Source organism: Mauremys reevesii, linkage group 9 (genome assembly GCF_016161935.1).
Source record: "Mauremys reevesii isolate NIE-2019 linkage group 9, ASM1616193v1, whole genome shotgun sequence".
Taxonomy (NCBI): Eukaryota; Metazoa; Chordata; order Testudines; family Geoemydidae; genus Mauremys; species Mauremys reevesii.
Window position 1 is genome coordinate 47876111 of NC_052631.1, and position 16798 is coordinate 47892908.

Sequence of the window (16798 nt, forward strand, 5' to 3'; positions counted from 1 at the left end):
GGGTTGGAGTACTATTACAGACAGATCCATCCAATTCAGAGGAAAAGCATTCCCAGGTCAGCCTTTCGGAATTTCAATCTCATCAGGTACCTTGTTTTCCTGGATTGTGCTGCAGCCTCTATTGTCACTTGCACTAGTCTGTGCTGCCATATTGGGAACATCTCCCTTCTGAAGCTCCCTATATTTTCAGAGGTAACAATGGCTATGATGGAATGAGGGGTATGACGTTGCACGCTATATGATTTTATGAAAATATGCTAATGTAAGTGGAATATGCTTTATACAAAAGGTCTCTTGTAAGGTATCTTTACAAAGCTTATAATCTACTGAGTGTGCTCATTCTATTTGTATAAATGTACCACTCTTGTATCTGAAACTAGAAATATGAAATATAACTCTGAGGGCCTATTGTAATTATGCAAAGTGTGGGCCATTAATGGTGGTTTGGAATCTTGATGACTCCCATTAACCAGGACAATTGATGGCAGATGGCTTTGTTTTACCTGTAAGTCTTCCTGTATGTGTGTGGCTATGGCTACACTTAAACTTCAAAGCGCTAAGTGTAGTCAAAGCGCCAGCGCTGGGAGAAAACTCTCCCAGCGCTGTCCGTACTCCAGCTCCCTGTGGGGAATAACGGACAGCGCTGGGAGCGCGGCTCCCAGCGCTGGGGCTTTGACTACACTGGCGCTTTGTAGCGCCGCAATTTGCAGCGCTGCAGAGGGTGTGTTTTCACACCCTGCTGCAGCGCTGCAAATTTGTAAGTGTAGCCAAGCCCTCAGTGTGCTGGCAAGGGGTAATGAAGTCTTACAGTGACATGTGATCCTGTCACCTGAATTGAAATCCATCTTTAACCTAGTGCTTTTCCATTGAGAAGGAGGAGGGAGGGGGAGAACCCAGAGAGAGACAAAGGATTCCCGCCTTATGCAAAAGATATATAAATGGGTGGAACAGAGAAAAGAGGGAGCCATCATGAGGAATCCCCTAGCTACCACCTGAGCTGGAACAAGGGCTGTACCAGGGGAAAGGATTGTGCCCAGACTAGAAAGGCATCCAGTCTGTGAAAGAAATGTATTGAAACATCTCTGAGGGTGAGATCTTATCTGCATTCAATTTCTTACTGTATTAGACATAGATTTGCGTGTTTTATTTTATTTTACTTGGTAATTCACTTTGTTCTGTCTGTTACTACTTGGAACCACTTAAATCCTACTTTTTGTATTTAATAAAATCACTTTTTACTTATTAATTAACCCAGATTATGTATTAATATCTGGGAGAGGGGGGCAAACAGCTGTGCATATCTATCAGTGTTATAGAAGGCAAACAAGTTATGAATTTACCCTGTATAAATTTTATACAAGGTAAAACGAATTTATTTGGGTTTAGACCCCATTGGGAATTGGGCATCTAAGTGTTAAAGGCAGAAACACTTCTGTTAGCTGCTTTCAGTTAAGTCTGAAGCTTTGGGGCAAGTAATTCAGACCCTGGGTCTGTGCTGGAGCAGATGCTGAGCCAGGCACACCCAAGACAGGGTGCTAGGGTCCCGAGCTGGCAGGGAAAGCAGGAGCAGAAGTAGTCTTGGCACATCAGTTGGCAGCTCCCAAGGCGGGTTCTGTGATCCAACCCATCACAAGGGGTGCAATCCCTACATGAGCTCTGAAAGATACATTTATCCTTGAAATTGTACAGCAAGGTCTAGTTTGTTGCCTTCACAACTTCTTCCTCATTGTAGTAGTATCCTCAGATTGTGGTGTGACTAGGGAAGTCGCCTATGACAAAGTACGATTTTTCTGACAGGAGAACGTCAGTTGGCCATGCAAATTGTTCACTAAAGTGATTTGCAAAGAAACTACTGCTATTTGGTCAAGCTCAACCATAACAGTTCCATTGTAGATTGGTGTTTCACAGCAGTATTTTTCATCTATCTTTTGTCACATACAAATAGTGTGCTACTATAGGTGTTGCTTTTGATGATCACTGCCTTATGCATGCCAGGGATGTTTGGTGCTGTTGTCTCTGTGTGTCTGTCTTGCAGGCACATGAGGTCTGCTTTCTTGCCAGATACATAAGCTTTCTCTGCAGAGAATCTTTCCACATTGGACTTTATTGAATAGACTCAGACTTTAAGGCCAGAAAGAACCATCATGATCCTCTAGTCTGACCTCCTGAAACATTGCAGCACACAGAATCTCACCAGTAATGGATCCCATAACCTCTGGCTGAGTTACTGAAGTCCTCAAATCATGATTTAAAGTTACAGAGAATCCACCATTTACACCAGTTTAAACCTGCAAGCAACCTGTGCCCCATGCTGCAGAGGAAGGCACAAAAATCAAAACAAAACAACCCAGGTCTCTGCCAATCTGACTTGGGGAAAATTCCTTCCTGACTCCAAATACAGCAATCAGTTAGACACTGAGCAGGTGGACAAGACTCATCAGCCATACATCAGGGAAAGAATTCTCTGTAGTAACTCAGAGCCTTTCCCACCCAGCGTTCCATCACCAGCCACTGAAGATATTTGCTACTAGCAGTCACAGATCAACTACATGCCATCACAGGCAGTCTCATCATACCATGCCCTCCATAAATGTATCAAGCTTGGCCTTGAAGCCAGTTAAGTTTTTCAGCCCTAGTACTCCCCTTGGAAGGCTGTTCCAGAACTTCACTCCTCTGAGGGTTAGAAACCTTCACCTAATTTCAGGACTAAACTTGCTGATGGCCAGCTTATATCCATTTGTTCTTGTGTCAACAGTGGTACCTAACTTAAGTGACTCTTCCCCCTTCCCAGTATTTATCCTTTGACAACTGCAATTGGGGTCATGTTTTGAAAATTGTTTGCAACAATAACAGCTTTTTCTTTTTTTTTTTTTTAAACTGAAGCAGAGACTCAGAGAAACTGTATCCATCCGTATCCCTCACTGAGCCAGTCCTTCAGGAAAATGGCCTACTTAGGTAAATCCTGTTTTAGAGAATGTGCAAGAATTGCCTAGTGGGTGCCAGCTGATTTATTGCCACCACTCAAAGCTCAGAAACTTCTGTCACCAAGGGGCATCATTACTCAAGAGGAGTCAGTTAGCCTTTCATTTCCAATTGCTGTATGAAATCAAAAGTTGGTCTTAACCTAATCAAAAGTTGATTAATACGAGAATACGAGAATAAGCACAATGAATGAATGCACACAACACACAACTCTCCTGTGTATTAGGTTAAGAACGCTTCTATCCCATTCCCTTCATATGTAAAAAAAAAAAAAAAAACTAAAAAGGCAAGAGGGCCACTATGCAATGCAATTAAACAATGGACAGGAGTTAGTCCTCTTCCAGGGTTGTCATATTAAACAGAGCTATCAGCGGCTGCTGAACTTTGCAGCCAGATAAGTTTTATAGGCAAGAGCACTGTTCAGATTTCCAGAACCAAATGCAGTCCTCTTGCTGAATCCCTCATGTTTTATATTTTAATTGTTTTGTTTTTCTGTGTTATTTGAGCTGGAAGAGACTCATTATCATTCATTTCCACCTGGATTTGCTCTCTTCTTCCTCCTCCCCCAGATTAATTGGTTTAATTAGCCAAGTGTCTCATTCAACTGGCAAAGGGTCTTGTTCCAAAACAATGGTGACAAAAATAACTTGTTTTACTTAAATTAAAGATTAACTGCAAAAAAAGTTGCATCAACAGCAGCATGGTTTGAAAGCCCCCCAGCCCCCACTAATCCATCTTCTAGGAGCATACAGCACATAAGCAAGAGCTAACACTAATACACACATTTTAAATTTCCTAGAGACACCATAACTAGCTCCTACTCAGCTACAGCACCCCTTTGTAATGTCACAACTGATAATTATTTGTCTATAGACAAAGGCCCATCACTAATTGGATGATTTCTTATAGGCATGATGGCAGATACACCATCACTTGGTTTCTGAATGCAAAGATATTTAAAACAAAACAGAAAATTCAACTGAAAATCAAGCAGGTAACTCAAGCAGGGCCGGCTCCAGACCCCAGCGCGCCAAGCACGTGCGTGGGGCAGCATTTTAACGGGAAGGCGGCAGGCGGGTCCAGCGGACCTTCCGCAGGCATGCCTGCGGAAGCTCCACCGTAGGTGCGGGACCAGCGGCACGTCTGCGGGAGGTCCCGCGGAGGCGCGGGACGGGCGCCCGGCAGCGCGAGCGGCGCAGCGCCGCCCTGCTTGGGGCGGCGGAACTCGTAGAGCCGCCCCTGAACTCAAGACAACAAGTGTAGGCATTCTGAGTTCAGAGGAGTAGCAAGTGGGTCTTCTGAGGATGGGCAACACCAAGGAATGTTTGTATTTTGAGAGGAAGATGCCTACAAGAAAGAGGGAGGAGTTGAGAATGAAGGCAAGGAAGGTTAGTAGTCAAAGGCTGTTTCTACCACTTTCAGCGCTAAAACTTTAGTCGTTCAGAGGTGTGAAAAAACACCCCCAAGTGACAAAAGTTTGAGCACTGAATAGCGCCAGTATAGAAGCTACCGCCACTCGTTCGGGGTGGTTTTATTTTTATTTTTTTTTAAATCGCTGTGAAAGCTCTCCTCCAGCAATAAAGCGTGCCCATATCACAGTGCTGCCACGACCATGCTGTAATGTGGGCAGTGTAGACATCAACCTGTATCTGTTACTTTGGGTAAGAGCCAGAGGTAGACAACAAATAGGAATCAGTGGAAATAAGGGAAGGATCTGCACGGGGATGGTGGAAGGATCTTGTTGAAAAAGTTGGCGGTCTTCCACAAAAAGAAAAAGAGGAACTATGGCAGGTGAGTGGAGAGAGGTAAGGAGGGAATCACCAGGTAGTAGATGAATGGCTGGAATTGTGTGTGAGATCAACACGAAGATTAAAGTTAGGAGAGGGAAAAGTGGGCGGGGAGGACAGGCTGTGTTAACATCCACTCAGAGAAGGAGCAGAGTTAGTGTTGTTTGAGGCTCAGCTTCCCTATTTTGTGCACACAACAGTTTACAAAGTGTATTTAAAAGTTTTTCACAGCATTTTAAAAGCTTTTAGAATAGAAAAAAGCCGCACAGCTTCCAAGAACTGCACTATATCAGTGATTCAGTTGAGGACACTACAGCAAAACTGGCAATTGTGACATCAGACACTAGTTTTGTGTGCAGAATATCCCACTGAGCCTGCTTTAAAAGTGAGCTAAAAAGGAAAGTATTAAGGAAGCCCTTTATTTCAATAGTAAACTTCTATTTTTTCTTCCAGGCAACTCTAGATTCATGCTCATCACCCAGCTTTGAAATAAGATAAACCTCATTCCTGTAGAATGCCTTATATTTTTACAGAGCCAAGTTTTGGAGGAATGCCATGGAATATTTTTCAGGAATCTGCAAAACAGCATGTTAACAAACATGACAAGCCTGTTTTCAAACAGTATTTGAGTTACTAAAACAAATGTCAAACAGTCATTTTTAGAGGAACATGCTAAATATAACTGCGGTTTGATGCTAGAGGCAGGGAAAGTAGTGAAGGGTCAAGTGTTTCTGCCACAATGTGACTTTTCTGGAATGATAAAGAGGCAGACACTTGCCAAATCAGACAGGATTCAGAGAGGAAGAAGCAACTGGTGGTATGGAGGGGTGGGGAGAGAGGAGAAAAGTTTTGGTCTCCGATACAAATACATTAGGTTCTGCAGTCGGAGTCTCATAAATAGTCAGCAGCAGCCGCCCAATAAAGCCTATCAATTCCCGGAGTCAGAGCAACCTAACCTCATTCATTCGCACTGGTAAAGTGTGTTAAGGGCTGCAGTGCAAGAAGCCACATTTTAAATGCTGGTTTCGCTCTCAGCTCTGTCAGAGCTAGAGCAGGACTCAGCAGGGCCTGTCTGCACAGGATTCCCGAAGTCACCCTCTCCCCTGTCTCTCTCACCACCCACCCTGGGGCTGGAGAACCGCTCCCCAGAACTCAGCCAGCCAGCCCGCCCGCTCACCGGCGCCAACCAAAGCCAGCCGAGTCCTCCTGGGTACGGGGCAAGCCCCCTGAGCACTCGCCCGGCCGGCGGGTAGCCAGGGGCAGGCGCTCTGCGGCGGGGTGGGGTGGGGTAGGGGGCAGGCGCGGGGATCTGCTTACAGTCGGAACATCTGCTCCATGTCCTTGATCTGCCGCCGGCTGAACTCCTTGAATTCGGTGTAGGGATTGAAGACCTTGGCCTGGCGGGGCTGGGCCATGCCCTCGTTGATGTCCTGCCTGCGGCTCAGCTTGGCGCCCAGCTCCGAGTCGGCGCTGGCAAGCATGGAGCTCCTGCCCTCCTCCTCCTGCCCTGCCGGGCCAGCTCCCCAGCCCGCCGCTGCCTCCTCCCCGCCGGGCGCGGGCTCCGGGCCGCTCTCCTCTAGCAGCAGCCGGCGCTGCAGCTTCTGGGCCAGCTCGTCAGTGGCCATGGCCAGGCGCGCGGGGGGACAGGCGGGAGCCGCCCTGCGCTCGCACGGCGAGTTCACAGCCCGCGCCCGGCGGCCGCCCCTGAACTTTATTCCCAGGCTCCAGGAGCAGGGCGGGGTGGAGAGTTAAGGTCGCGCCGGGAAGTTCCCTCGCCTGCCTGGCACGGGCAGCCCCAGAAACAGCCCAAAAGCCAGGTTCTCCGGACGCGCCCCACTTATCCCCCTCCTAGCCGAGCCCACCACGCCTAGCCCAGCCCCTTCCACGCCCAACTCCACCACCTCACACACCCTGCCCCCCTCACTGCACTGCACTCCTAGCCCAGCCCCCTGCCCCTTCCACACCGGCCCCACTACCTCACACACCCGGCCCGGCCCACCTCACTCCACTCCTAGCTCAGCCCCACTACCTCACACACCCTACCCAGCTCACCTCACCCCACTCCTAGTCCTGCTCCTTCCACACCCCGTCTACCTCACTCCCCTCAATACCCTATCCTCTGCCCCACTCCCCCCACACCAGCTCAGCCCTGCCCCATTCCCCCACTTGCCCTGCCCAGCCCACCTCACTCCCCCCTCCTACCCAGCCCACCCCACCCCTGCACAGCCTACCCCACACCTTGCCCTTCGCAGCTCTACCGCCCCACTTCCCCCTCACACACCCAGTCTGCCCCACACCCTGCCCAGCTCTCCCACCTCACTCCTCCCTGCACCCAGCCTGCCCCACGCTCCCCCCCCCCAGACCAGCCGTCCTGCCTGACTTCCCCCACACCCAGTCCCCTCGCACCCTATCCTGCCCCAGTTCCCCCACACCCTGCCCTGCCCTCCTGTCCTTGTCCCCCTATCCTGCTCCCCCTACACCCTGACCACTCCACTTCCCCCCATCCATTTCAGATCAGCCTCCTCCACCCTTCCCTGAGCGGACAATGCTGCGTAGCCCAGCACTGCGGGCAAGGCAGGGGCTAGCTTGCCTCTGGAGGGCCCTGATAAACGTACAGCAGCTTGCTCTGCTTTGTGCTGCGGGCACCTGCCAGTCCTGCTCTAGCATCAGCGCAGCCTATGCCTGGGGCTGCCCACCCTGAGGGAGCAGGCCCATTCCTCTGCAGGGCCCAGGATAGCACCTGTATGTGCCCCTTGCACCCTACCCTGGGTCCCTGCTGAATGGACTCTCCTTCCCATGCCTGGCACCAGTTCATCAGCCTGCACAGCATGAGGACGGTCATTTTCATGGAGCTGAGATGCTTACTCTGCCACGCCAGCATGAGAACACACAAGTTCAGGAAGCCATACCAGTCCAGCAGCTAGTTTCTCTTGCCATCTGGAAGTTGGCTACCCTAATCTGCTACAGGCAGGTCAACTATCAGTACTGTGGTGGAGGTTGGTATGGTCAGTGGTTTCCCCAGGAATTGAAATTAGGGTGGGTGTTTGAATTTATGGGGGCGGGTGTCAGGGCCAATGAGGGGTGAGACTGTGAGGGTGAAGGTGGGCTGTATGGCACCATAGTAAAAACTGAAAAATGTTTCATGACCATTTTATTAGATTTAACTCATGTTTTAAAATCATCTCACAAATTAAAGTTGGCTAATCAAGCCTTCTGTGAAGCATCACGTCTACATCCTTCTTGGTTTCTTGTTATAATTTTGCAAAACTCTGTTAATGAACTTCTTGAATGCAATGTGTTCATCTTTGGTGGCTTCTCGTGTGTCCAGTACTTCCCTTCCTTCAGTTGATATGCTCATTAGTTCATTCACATGATCAGGCAGAAGGCGACTTCTTTCAGAACACAAAATTCTATTCAGTGATGAAAAAGAATGCTTAACTGTAGCTATTGTGACTGGGAGTAGCAAGAGATGAATTCCTACTTCTTTCATCCCAGGAAACAGAACACAAAGATGGGGTCGAGCCACTAGTGATGATAAAAAAGAAGTTTAAGTCAAATCTTCATTCATTCGTCATATGATATTCCACTCTGTGTTCAAATTCTCTAGTCTGTCCTGATCACATGGCAGCCCCATTGCTGGTAGTGCCTCACTCCACTCAACTGTTGGTGTTTTATAGGACAGGCATCTGTAAAAGCTACGTAGAGATTGAGTAGAATCTAGAAGTCACCATTGTACATTTTTAAGAATCAAGTCTGTACTTTTTCAGTTGTCTTAAACACTTCTTGTCGTCTTCACTTAAAGATTCAATATAAATGCCTTCATTAGTTAACTTCTGGACAGAAGTCTTTGCTTCTTCCAGTACTTTTTCAATGGATGGCTCTCTGATCCAAATGTAGCTTCTATTGCTGGACAAAGATCTACTACTGTTGTAGCAGATGCCTGGATGGCATTGTTTAATGACCTAGGTGGTTTCAACAGTAGACTTACGAGAGAGAGAATGGCAATAGTCTTCTCTGAATGTAGTAGCAAAAGTAATCCACCAGCCTCACTACTTAGATCCATATAATCTTGGTAGATACTTTCCAAAGCCAGTAATAACGGCTGGAGTAATTTTAAGACAACAGACAAGGATCACTCATGAGAAATCCAGCGGGTTTTCCCAGGTTGGACTAATTTGAACATCAGTCCCAGTGTATCTTCTATATTTTCCAAGATATTTAGTCTTTTTGGACTCTTGCTGAAAAAAGAATATAATGAATACATTAAATTGATAGCTTTTTTAATGTGTTTTGAAGATTCTGCAGCTCGTACTAGTGCTAGTTGGAGTAGATGGCCTCTGCAGTATAGGAGAGATTAGGGTTACACTTTTCTCTGAGCAAAGCTTGTACTCCACCATGTCTTCCAGAGAAGTTTGCAGCTCCATCAAATGCACAAGCAGCCATCTATTTGGGGTCCAATTGACAAGCATTTAACTCTTCTAAGATGTGGGTTGTCACAGATGCAGCCGATGTGTCTTAACATTGGCCTCCAGTTTGTAGTGTGTGGTATCTCATGCTTAAATAGAAAGTAGGATGCCAGAGCCATGTTTGTTCGCATGAACTGTGTTGTGTCTCCAGCATTCTTAACAGACTCATTAAGTACTTCTAAAATTGGCTTTGAAAGTGGGCTTATGAGGCTTTCTGCATGTTGATGCACTCCAGAGGCCTGGTGTTTTGCAGCCTTTTCATGTAGTTTGTCAGCACTGGCTTTGCTGATCGGTTTGACAAACCAAGGGCCTCCACTTTTACCAGTTATAGCATTGGGAAGCTTTCCTTCTTCGTAAGCTTGTTTGCAAGAAGTGCACCAGTAGCCATCTTTTGTAACTTCAATAAATGGGAACACTTGACCGACAAACATCGGGAATTGCCTTTAGGTTTTGGAGACACTGTTTCTTCAGTAGGTAGCTGTATTTGTGCTTCAGGCTGGTCGGATGTAGATATACCACTTGAACCTTCAGATGACATGTTGATATATTCTTGGTTTTTGATGTGTTCTTCACCTTGGTTTGTTTTTGAGGCCTTTGAGTGGAAAAATTGTTGTATTTTTTTTCTTTTCATTTTCACTTTGACCTGACACATATAAAAGAGATATGAATAAAGTAAATGTTTTGTTAGGATAATGCAAATTTAACATAAGGATAATGCAAGTTACACCAAAACACATAGCAGGTTTAGATTTCTAAAAAAATATAATTATTTTTTTTTTAAATGTATTTAATTTAAATTGACTTTTGAAAAGTAAGCCATCATGGGATAAGAGGGAAGTCCACTCATGGATCAGTAACTGGTTAAAAGATGGGAAACAAAGGTAAGGAATAAATTATCAGTTTTCAGAATGGAGAGAGATAAATAGTGGTATCCCTGATGGGTCAGTACTGGGACCATTACTGTTCAACATATTCATAAATGATCTGGAAAAATGGATAAACAGTGGGTTGGCAAAATTTGCAGATGATACAAAACTATTCAAGATAGTTAAGTCCCAGGCAGACTGCGAAGAGTTACAAAGGGATCTCACAAAACTGGGTGACCGGGCAACAAAATGGCAGATGAAATTCAATGTTGATAAATGCAAAGTAATGCACATTGGAAAACAATCTCAACTATACATACAAAATGGAGTCTGAATTAGCTGTTGACACTGAAGAAAGAGATCTTGGAGTCATTGTGGATAGTTCTCTGAAAACATCCACTCAAGGTGCAGCAGCAGTCAAAAAAGCAAACAGAATGTTGGGAATCATTAAGAAAGGGATAGATAAGACAGAAAATATATTGCCTCTATATAAATCCATGGTACGTGCACACCTTGAATACTGTGTGCAGATCTGGTCACCTCATCCCAAAAAAGATATATTGGAATTGGAAAAAGTACAGAGATGGGCAACTAAAATGATTAAGGGTATGAAACAGGAGGCGAGATTAAAATGACTGGGAATTTTCAGCTTAGAAAAGAGACGACTAAGGGGGGATATGATAGAGGTCTATAAAATCTTGACTGGTGTGAAGAAAGTGAATAAGGAAATGTTATTTAATCCTTCACATAACACAAGAACTAGCAGTCACCCAATTAAATTAATAGGCAGCAGGTTTTAAAAAAAACAAAAGGAAGTACTTCTTCACACAACATAAAGTCAACCCGTGGAACTCTTTGCCAGGGGATGCTGTGAAGACCAAAACTGTAACAGGTTTAAAAAATAGAACTAGATAAATTCCTGGAGAATAGGTCCATCAGTGGCTATGAGCCAGGATGGGAAGGGATGCAACACCATGCTCTGAGTGTCCCTAGCCTGTTTGCCAGAAGCTGGGAATGGGCAACAGGGGATGGATCACTTGATGATTATCTGTTCTGTTCATTCCCTCTGAAGCACCTGGCCTTGACCACTGTCAGAAGACAGGATACTGGGCTATATGGACCATTGGTCTGACCCAGTATGACCATTCTTATGTAAAAAATTAATTATTATAATAAAAATGTTTAGTACAGAAACTCCCCAACATAATGACCTCTCAAGATAGCAATGATGTGAGATAACAACCTTGGCAAATAATGCATTTTAAAAATCTTGGCCTACTAGGAAACATATTTATATAAGTTTCCATTCCCAGTCACAAATCTAGCATTCTGGAGCAAAGTCACTAAAATATAGTCCAACAAACAAATGTTTATTTAACGTTCCCCTCACTTTTCCCTCCACCGCACCCCACTCACTTGGTGGTGTCCTTGGTCAGTGGAGACTTGGAGTTCAGAGGTGCTTTCACATGAGTACACCTCCCAGGTGGGGGGCAAGAAGGCACCTTGCTCGTTCCTCCAGCTGCTCACTGTTCGCCCTGGTCACTGCTGTTTGTTGTGCCACTGTTCATTCCACCACTCTGTTGCCAATGGCCCTGCGCAGTCACCTTCTGCTGCCACCTGCCACTGTGACCTCTGCGAGTTGGTCTCTTGAGGTTCCACCCAGCTCTCAGTGATTTCAGCTGAGCTCTCAGCGTGGGAACCTCACTGCTAGTGCAGTCTGGGCTGTCTCTTCCACAGAAACACTGTTCCCACAGCAGGACTAAGCACTTAGACCTGATTATCAGTTTGATTTCAGCTGCAGTGGTCACTTAACAGAACAAGTATCAGAGGGGTAGCTGTGTTAGTCTGGATCTGTAAAAGCAACAAAGAATCCTGTGGCACCTTATAGACTAACAGACGTTTTGTTAACAGAACAAAAGACTATCTATGGAGCCTAATCGCTCTGTCTTTAAACAGTGGAGAGGGACAGGTCCCCACCCTCTCTCTTCATGCCCTCAATCAGCACAGGCTAAGTACAGTTCTACTGCCCTTTACTCATACAATAAGAACAACAACATTTCATATCCTCCCACCCCCTGCATTCAAGTGATTTGTAACCCAGCCCTAGCCAAAATCTATCACTTGGGCAACACAGCTCTGTTTGCTGGATACATAGGTAGATTAGGTGTGAATGTAAATACAATCTGGTCCTGAAGCCTTCCCCCCCAGCCCCAGCTCACCACTAGCTATTAGGGAGAGTTCATTAGACTTTGCTTACAAATCATCATTTGAAATTATTAGGTTGGCCAACATCACAGAAATGAATGCACTGACATTGTCATAAAAAACAACAGCAGTATAAAGAAGCTAGTCTATGTTCATATTTTTCAAATCTATTATACTTTTTCAGATACACATATTTTATCATACACTGTATATGCTTTTAAAGTGTATATTAATGTTTCAATTTAAATTTCCAAACAGTCACTAAATTGGTATGTAACCAGTTCACAAAACTGGGAGGGGGGAGGGCTGGGGAAATTCAGGGGGGCGGGGTTGTAGGGAAATCACTAGGTGAAGCAAATATTACTGTGGTTTACCAACAGGTAGTAGACATAGCTAATGTACCCAAAATAGAATCAAAGAAGTGCAGGACTGGAAGGGACCTCAGCAGGTCATTTAGTCCAGTTCCCTGCAGTTATGGCAGAACTATTATCTAGACCATCTCTCACAATTGTTTGCCTAACCAGTTCTTAAAAACCTCCATTGATAGGTATTCCACAACCTCCCTTGGCAATTTGTTCCAGTGCTTAACTAGCCTGACAGGAAGTTTTTCCTGATGTCCAACCCTTGCTGTAGTTTAAGGCCACTGCTTGTCTTATTCTTGGAGGTTAAGCAGAACAACTTTTTACCCTTCTTTTAACAACCTTTTATGTACTTGAAAACTGTTATGTCCACCCTCAGTCTTCTCGTTTCCAGACTGAACAAACTCATTTTTTTTTAATTTTCCCCTCATAGTTCATGTGTTCTAGACTTTTAATCATTTTTGTTGCTGACCTCTGGACTTTCTCCAATTTGTCCACATATTTCCTGAAATGCGGTGCCCAGAACTGGACACGATACTCAAGCTGAGGCCTTATCAGCACAGAGTAGAGTGGAAGAATTACTTCTTGTGTCTTTCTTATAACACTCCTGCTAATACAACCCGGAACATAAGCGCCGACTTCCCCTCTGCCCTGTGGGTGCTCGACCCACCCCACCCCTGGACCTGCCCCTGCCCCACCCTTGCCCTGCCCCAATTCTACCCCCAAGTCCCAGCTCCTGCCCTGCCTCTTTACCGCCTCCTCCCTTGAGCGCACCACATCCCCAATCCTTCCCCTCCCTCCCAGAAAGTCCTAAGTGCTGCCAAACAGCTGTTAGGCAGCAGGCAGGAAGCGCTGGGAGGGGGAGGAGGAGGGTATGGGGGCGGGGTGATCTTGGCTGCTGGTGGGTGTGGAGCACCGGCTAATTTTTCCCTGTGGGTGCTCCAGCCCCTCAGCACCCACAGAGTAGGTGCCTATGGCCCAGAATATTTGCTTTTTTTTTTTTGCAACAGTGTTACACTGTTGACTCCTATTTAGCTTGTGATCCACTTAACCACCAGATCCCTTTCCACAGTACTCCTTCCTAGACAGTCATTTCCCATTTTGTATGTTTCTCCAGTTTGTCCAGCTCATTTTTAATTTGAATCTTATCCTTCAAAGCACTTGCAACCCCTCCCAGCTTGGTATTGTCCTCAAACATCATATACTCTCTATGCCATTATCTAAATCATTTATGAAGATACTGAACAGAACTGGACCCAAGACCGACCCCTGTGGGACCCCATTTAATATGCCGTTCTAGTCTGACTGTGAACCACTGATAATTACTCTCTGGGAATGCTTTTCCAACCAATTGTGCACCCACGTTATAGTAGCTGCATCTAGGCTGCATTTCCCTCGTTTGTTTATGAGGACATCATGGGGGACAGTATCAAAAGCCTTACTAAAGTCAAGATATACCACATCTACCACAAGGCTTGTTACCCTGTCAAAGGAAGCTGTTAGGTTGGTTTGACATGATTTGTTCTTGACAGACAAATCCATGTTGATTGTTACATATCACCTTATCGTCTAGGTGTTTACAAATTTATTGATTATTTGCTCCATTATCTTTCTGGGTACTGAAGTTAAGCTGACTGGTTTATAATTCTCCAGGTTGTCCTTCTTTCCCTTTTTATAGATTAGCACTATATTGGCCCTACTAGATTAGCTGGATTTGAAATAATAGTTTCCTGAATGGTGCTGGGTCATCAGTGGCACGTGTGCCTATAGTTTGCCCACTACAAGGAGTGCATGATTTTCAACTGGAAAGGCTACTACTCTGTCATTCTGCAGATCGTGGTCAGTACCACTGTTACTTTTAGGGGTCTCCACTTAGTTTTTATAGTCCTGGCTTATGAAACCAAACCCTGATGGCAGAAGACTGTTTAGAGACACTAAGCCATTACAGGATGGTGGAAGAATGTACAGTAGAACCTCAGAGATGCCTTGGGAATGGAGGTTGTTCGTAACTCTAACTCTTAATAAAACATTATGGTTTTTCTTTCAAAAGTTTATAACTGACCATAGACTTAATACAGTTTTGAAACTTTACTATGCAGAAGAAAAATGCTGCTTTCCCTTTTTTTAGCAGTTTACATTTATCACAGTACTGGACTGTATTTGCTTTTTTTTGGTCACTTCTGCTGCCGGATTATGTACTTCTGGTTCCAAATGAGGTGTGTGGTTCACTGGTCAGTTCATAACTCTGGTGTTTGTAACTCTGAGGTTCTACTGTATAGGCAAGATAGCACTGCCTACAAAACTATGGGGATCCCCTATGCCCAATCCCATAGTAGCATGGTATGCAGTACAACATCTGCAAGGATAAAGGGAGAGAGTTTTGCCAGGAATAGGCTCAAGCCACAACTGGTTAGCAGGCCTAATATAGGAAAGCAGAAAGTGCATTTGTCATCACTTCGGCTGGATGCTGGCAAGTAAGAGACATAAGCGATGGTGGGTGTACCTGCAGCATCACACCACCTGGTGACATTATTGCAGAAATATGATAAGCTATGTATTGTTACAGAATGCAGATCACTGTATTTGCTATTGCTTGTAAGCAATTATAAGAGTTTGATACTTTATTAAAAACTTTGGATAAGCTTCCTGCCTCCTCTTTTCCCAAGCACTCACACTAGTTTAGTGTACAACAAACCTTTATTAAAAATTAATACCAAACCCTCTATTTAGAGTTATTACAGGCATCCCAGCCAGAGGTCAAACATGCATAGGCCTGGAGTGCATGGAGTGCATGGAGCACTCCATGGGTGCTCCAGGGCTCATGAGCCACAATGTTTTGTCTTTGTATGTGATAAATTTATTAAAGATGTCAGTTGGAAGTTATTTTGCCTTAAACTGACAGTTTACAATGGCACCAGTAGGTCAGGAGCCATGTACATGGCAGTGAAACCGGAATGCGGAATTATTAGACCCTGTATATACCGTGTCTACTGTGTAGTGTACTTTAGTATACTGTGATTCACAATTAAGTAATGGATGTGAGTAGGGCCAAATTTGTGTTGAAAATCAACAGTGAGGAACCTTCAGGAACCCAAAGTGCTTCAGCAAATACGGTAGAATCTGCTGCAACAGTGGACAATCTGACTGATGAATCTGCTACCAGTAGTTTTGGTACATATGAGAGCAAACAAAACACTAAAGAAAAATGAGGCAAAGGGAGATCTTTTCAAGAGAGTTGGGGTGGGGGCACAGTATAAATGGTTAGAATATGGTAGCGTGAAGGATTGTGTTTTCTGCTCTGTTTTCTGCAAAGCAACTATGGCTAGACAATCTCTCCGATGTACAAGTAGAGATAAAGAATCATTAGCAGCTTTTGTGAATAATGGGTTTGGCTCATGGAACAAAGCATTAGAAAGGTTTTCATCCCATGAAAATTCTTCTGTACACTAAGCTGCAGCTCAGAACGTATCTGCATCTGAAAAAGGAGAATATGTAGATAGCCTTATGTCAGCAGGCAAAAAACCTGATCTGCAGCATGCAAGGATCTCATTGCTGAAAATTATAACTTTATTGCAGTTTTTAGCAGCACAGATAGTGGCCTTTCACGCAGATGAAAATCTGAATTTCATTCAATTGCTACATTTGCATGCTGAAGATGTACCTAAACTTAAGAGATGGCTACAGCAAACGTCTTATAAATGGATGTCTCATGAAATCATCAATGAAATACTCACCCAATGTCAAATGATGTGCTGCAAAAGCTATGCACGGTTGTACAAGAAAGTGTTTACTACGCACTTATAATTGATGAAACAGCAGATAGTTCTGTTAAAGAGCAAGTATCCATCTGTTTCAGGATTGTTAAAGATGATTTTTCTGTTGATGAGCTTTTCTTTGGATTTTATGAAACACCTCTGACCGATGCTAATACGCTCTTTACTATAGTGAAGGATGTACTGCTCCAGTTCAGTTTTGACATTAGAAAATGTTGAGATCAATGTTACAATGGGGCTGCAAATGTCAGCGCAGCAGTGTATTGTCTGGCATACAAGTTAGGACCAAGCAAGAAGAGCTGTGTATGTACACTTTATGGCACACTGATTAAACCTGGTTGTGAAAGATGTGATGCAACA

General features: G+C 44.8%; 1 protein-coding gene across 1 annotated transcript in view; it reads right to left on the reverse strand.

Moving 5' to 3' along the window:
• EFHD1 (EF-hand domain family member D1) overlaps positions 1-6566 on the reverse strand; it is a 47076-nt gene extending 40510 nt beyond the window's left edge. The window contains exon 1 of the mRNA XM_039490045.1: positions 6087-6566. Within this exon, the coding sequence (XP_039345979.1) occupies positions 6087-6394 (308 nt within the window). The 5' untranslated portion in view covers positions 6395-6566. The remainder of the gene's footprint in view (positions 1-6086) is intronic.
• Between the last annotated feature and the right edge of the window lie 10232 nt (positions 6567-16798).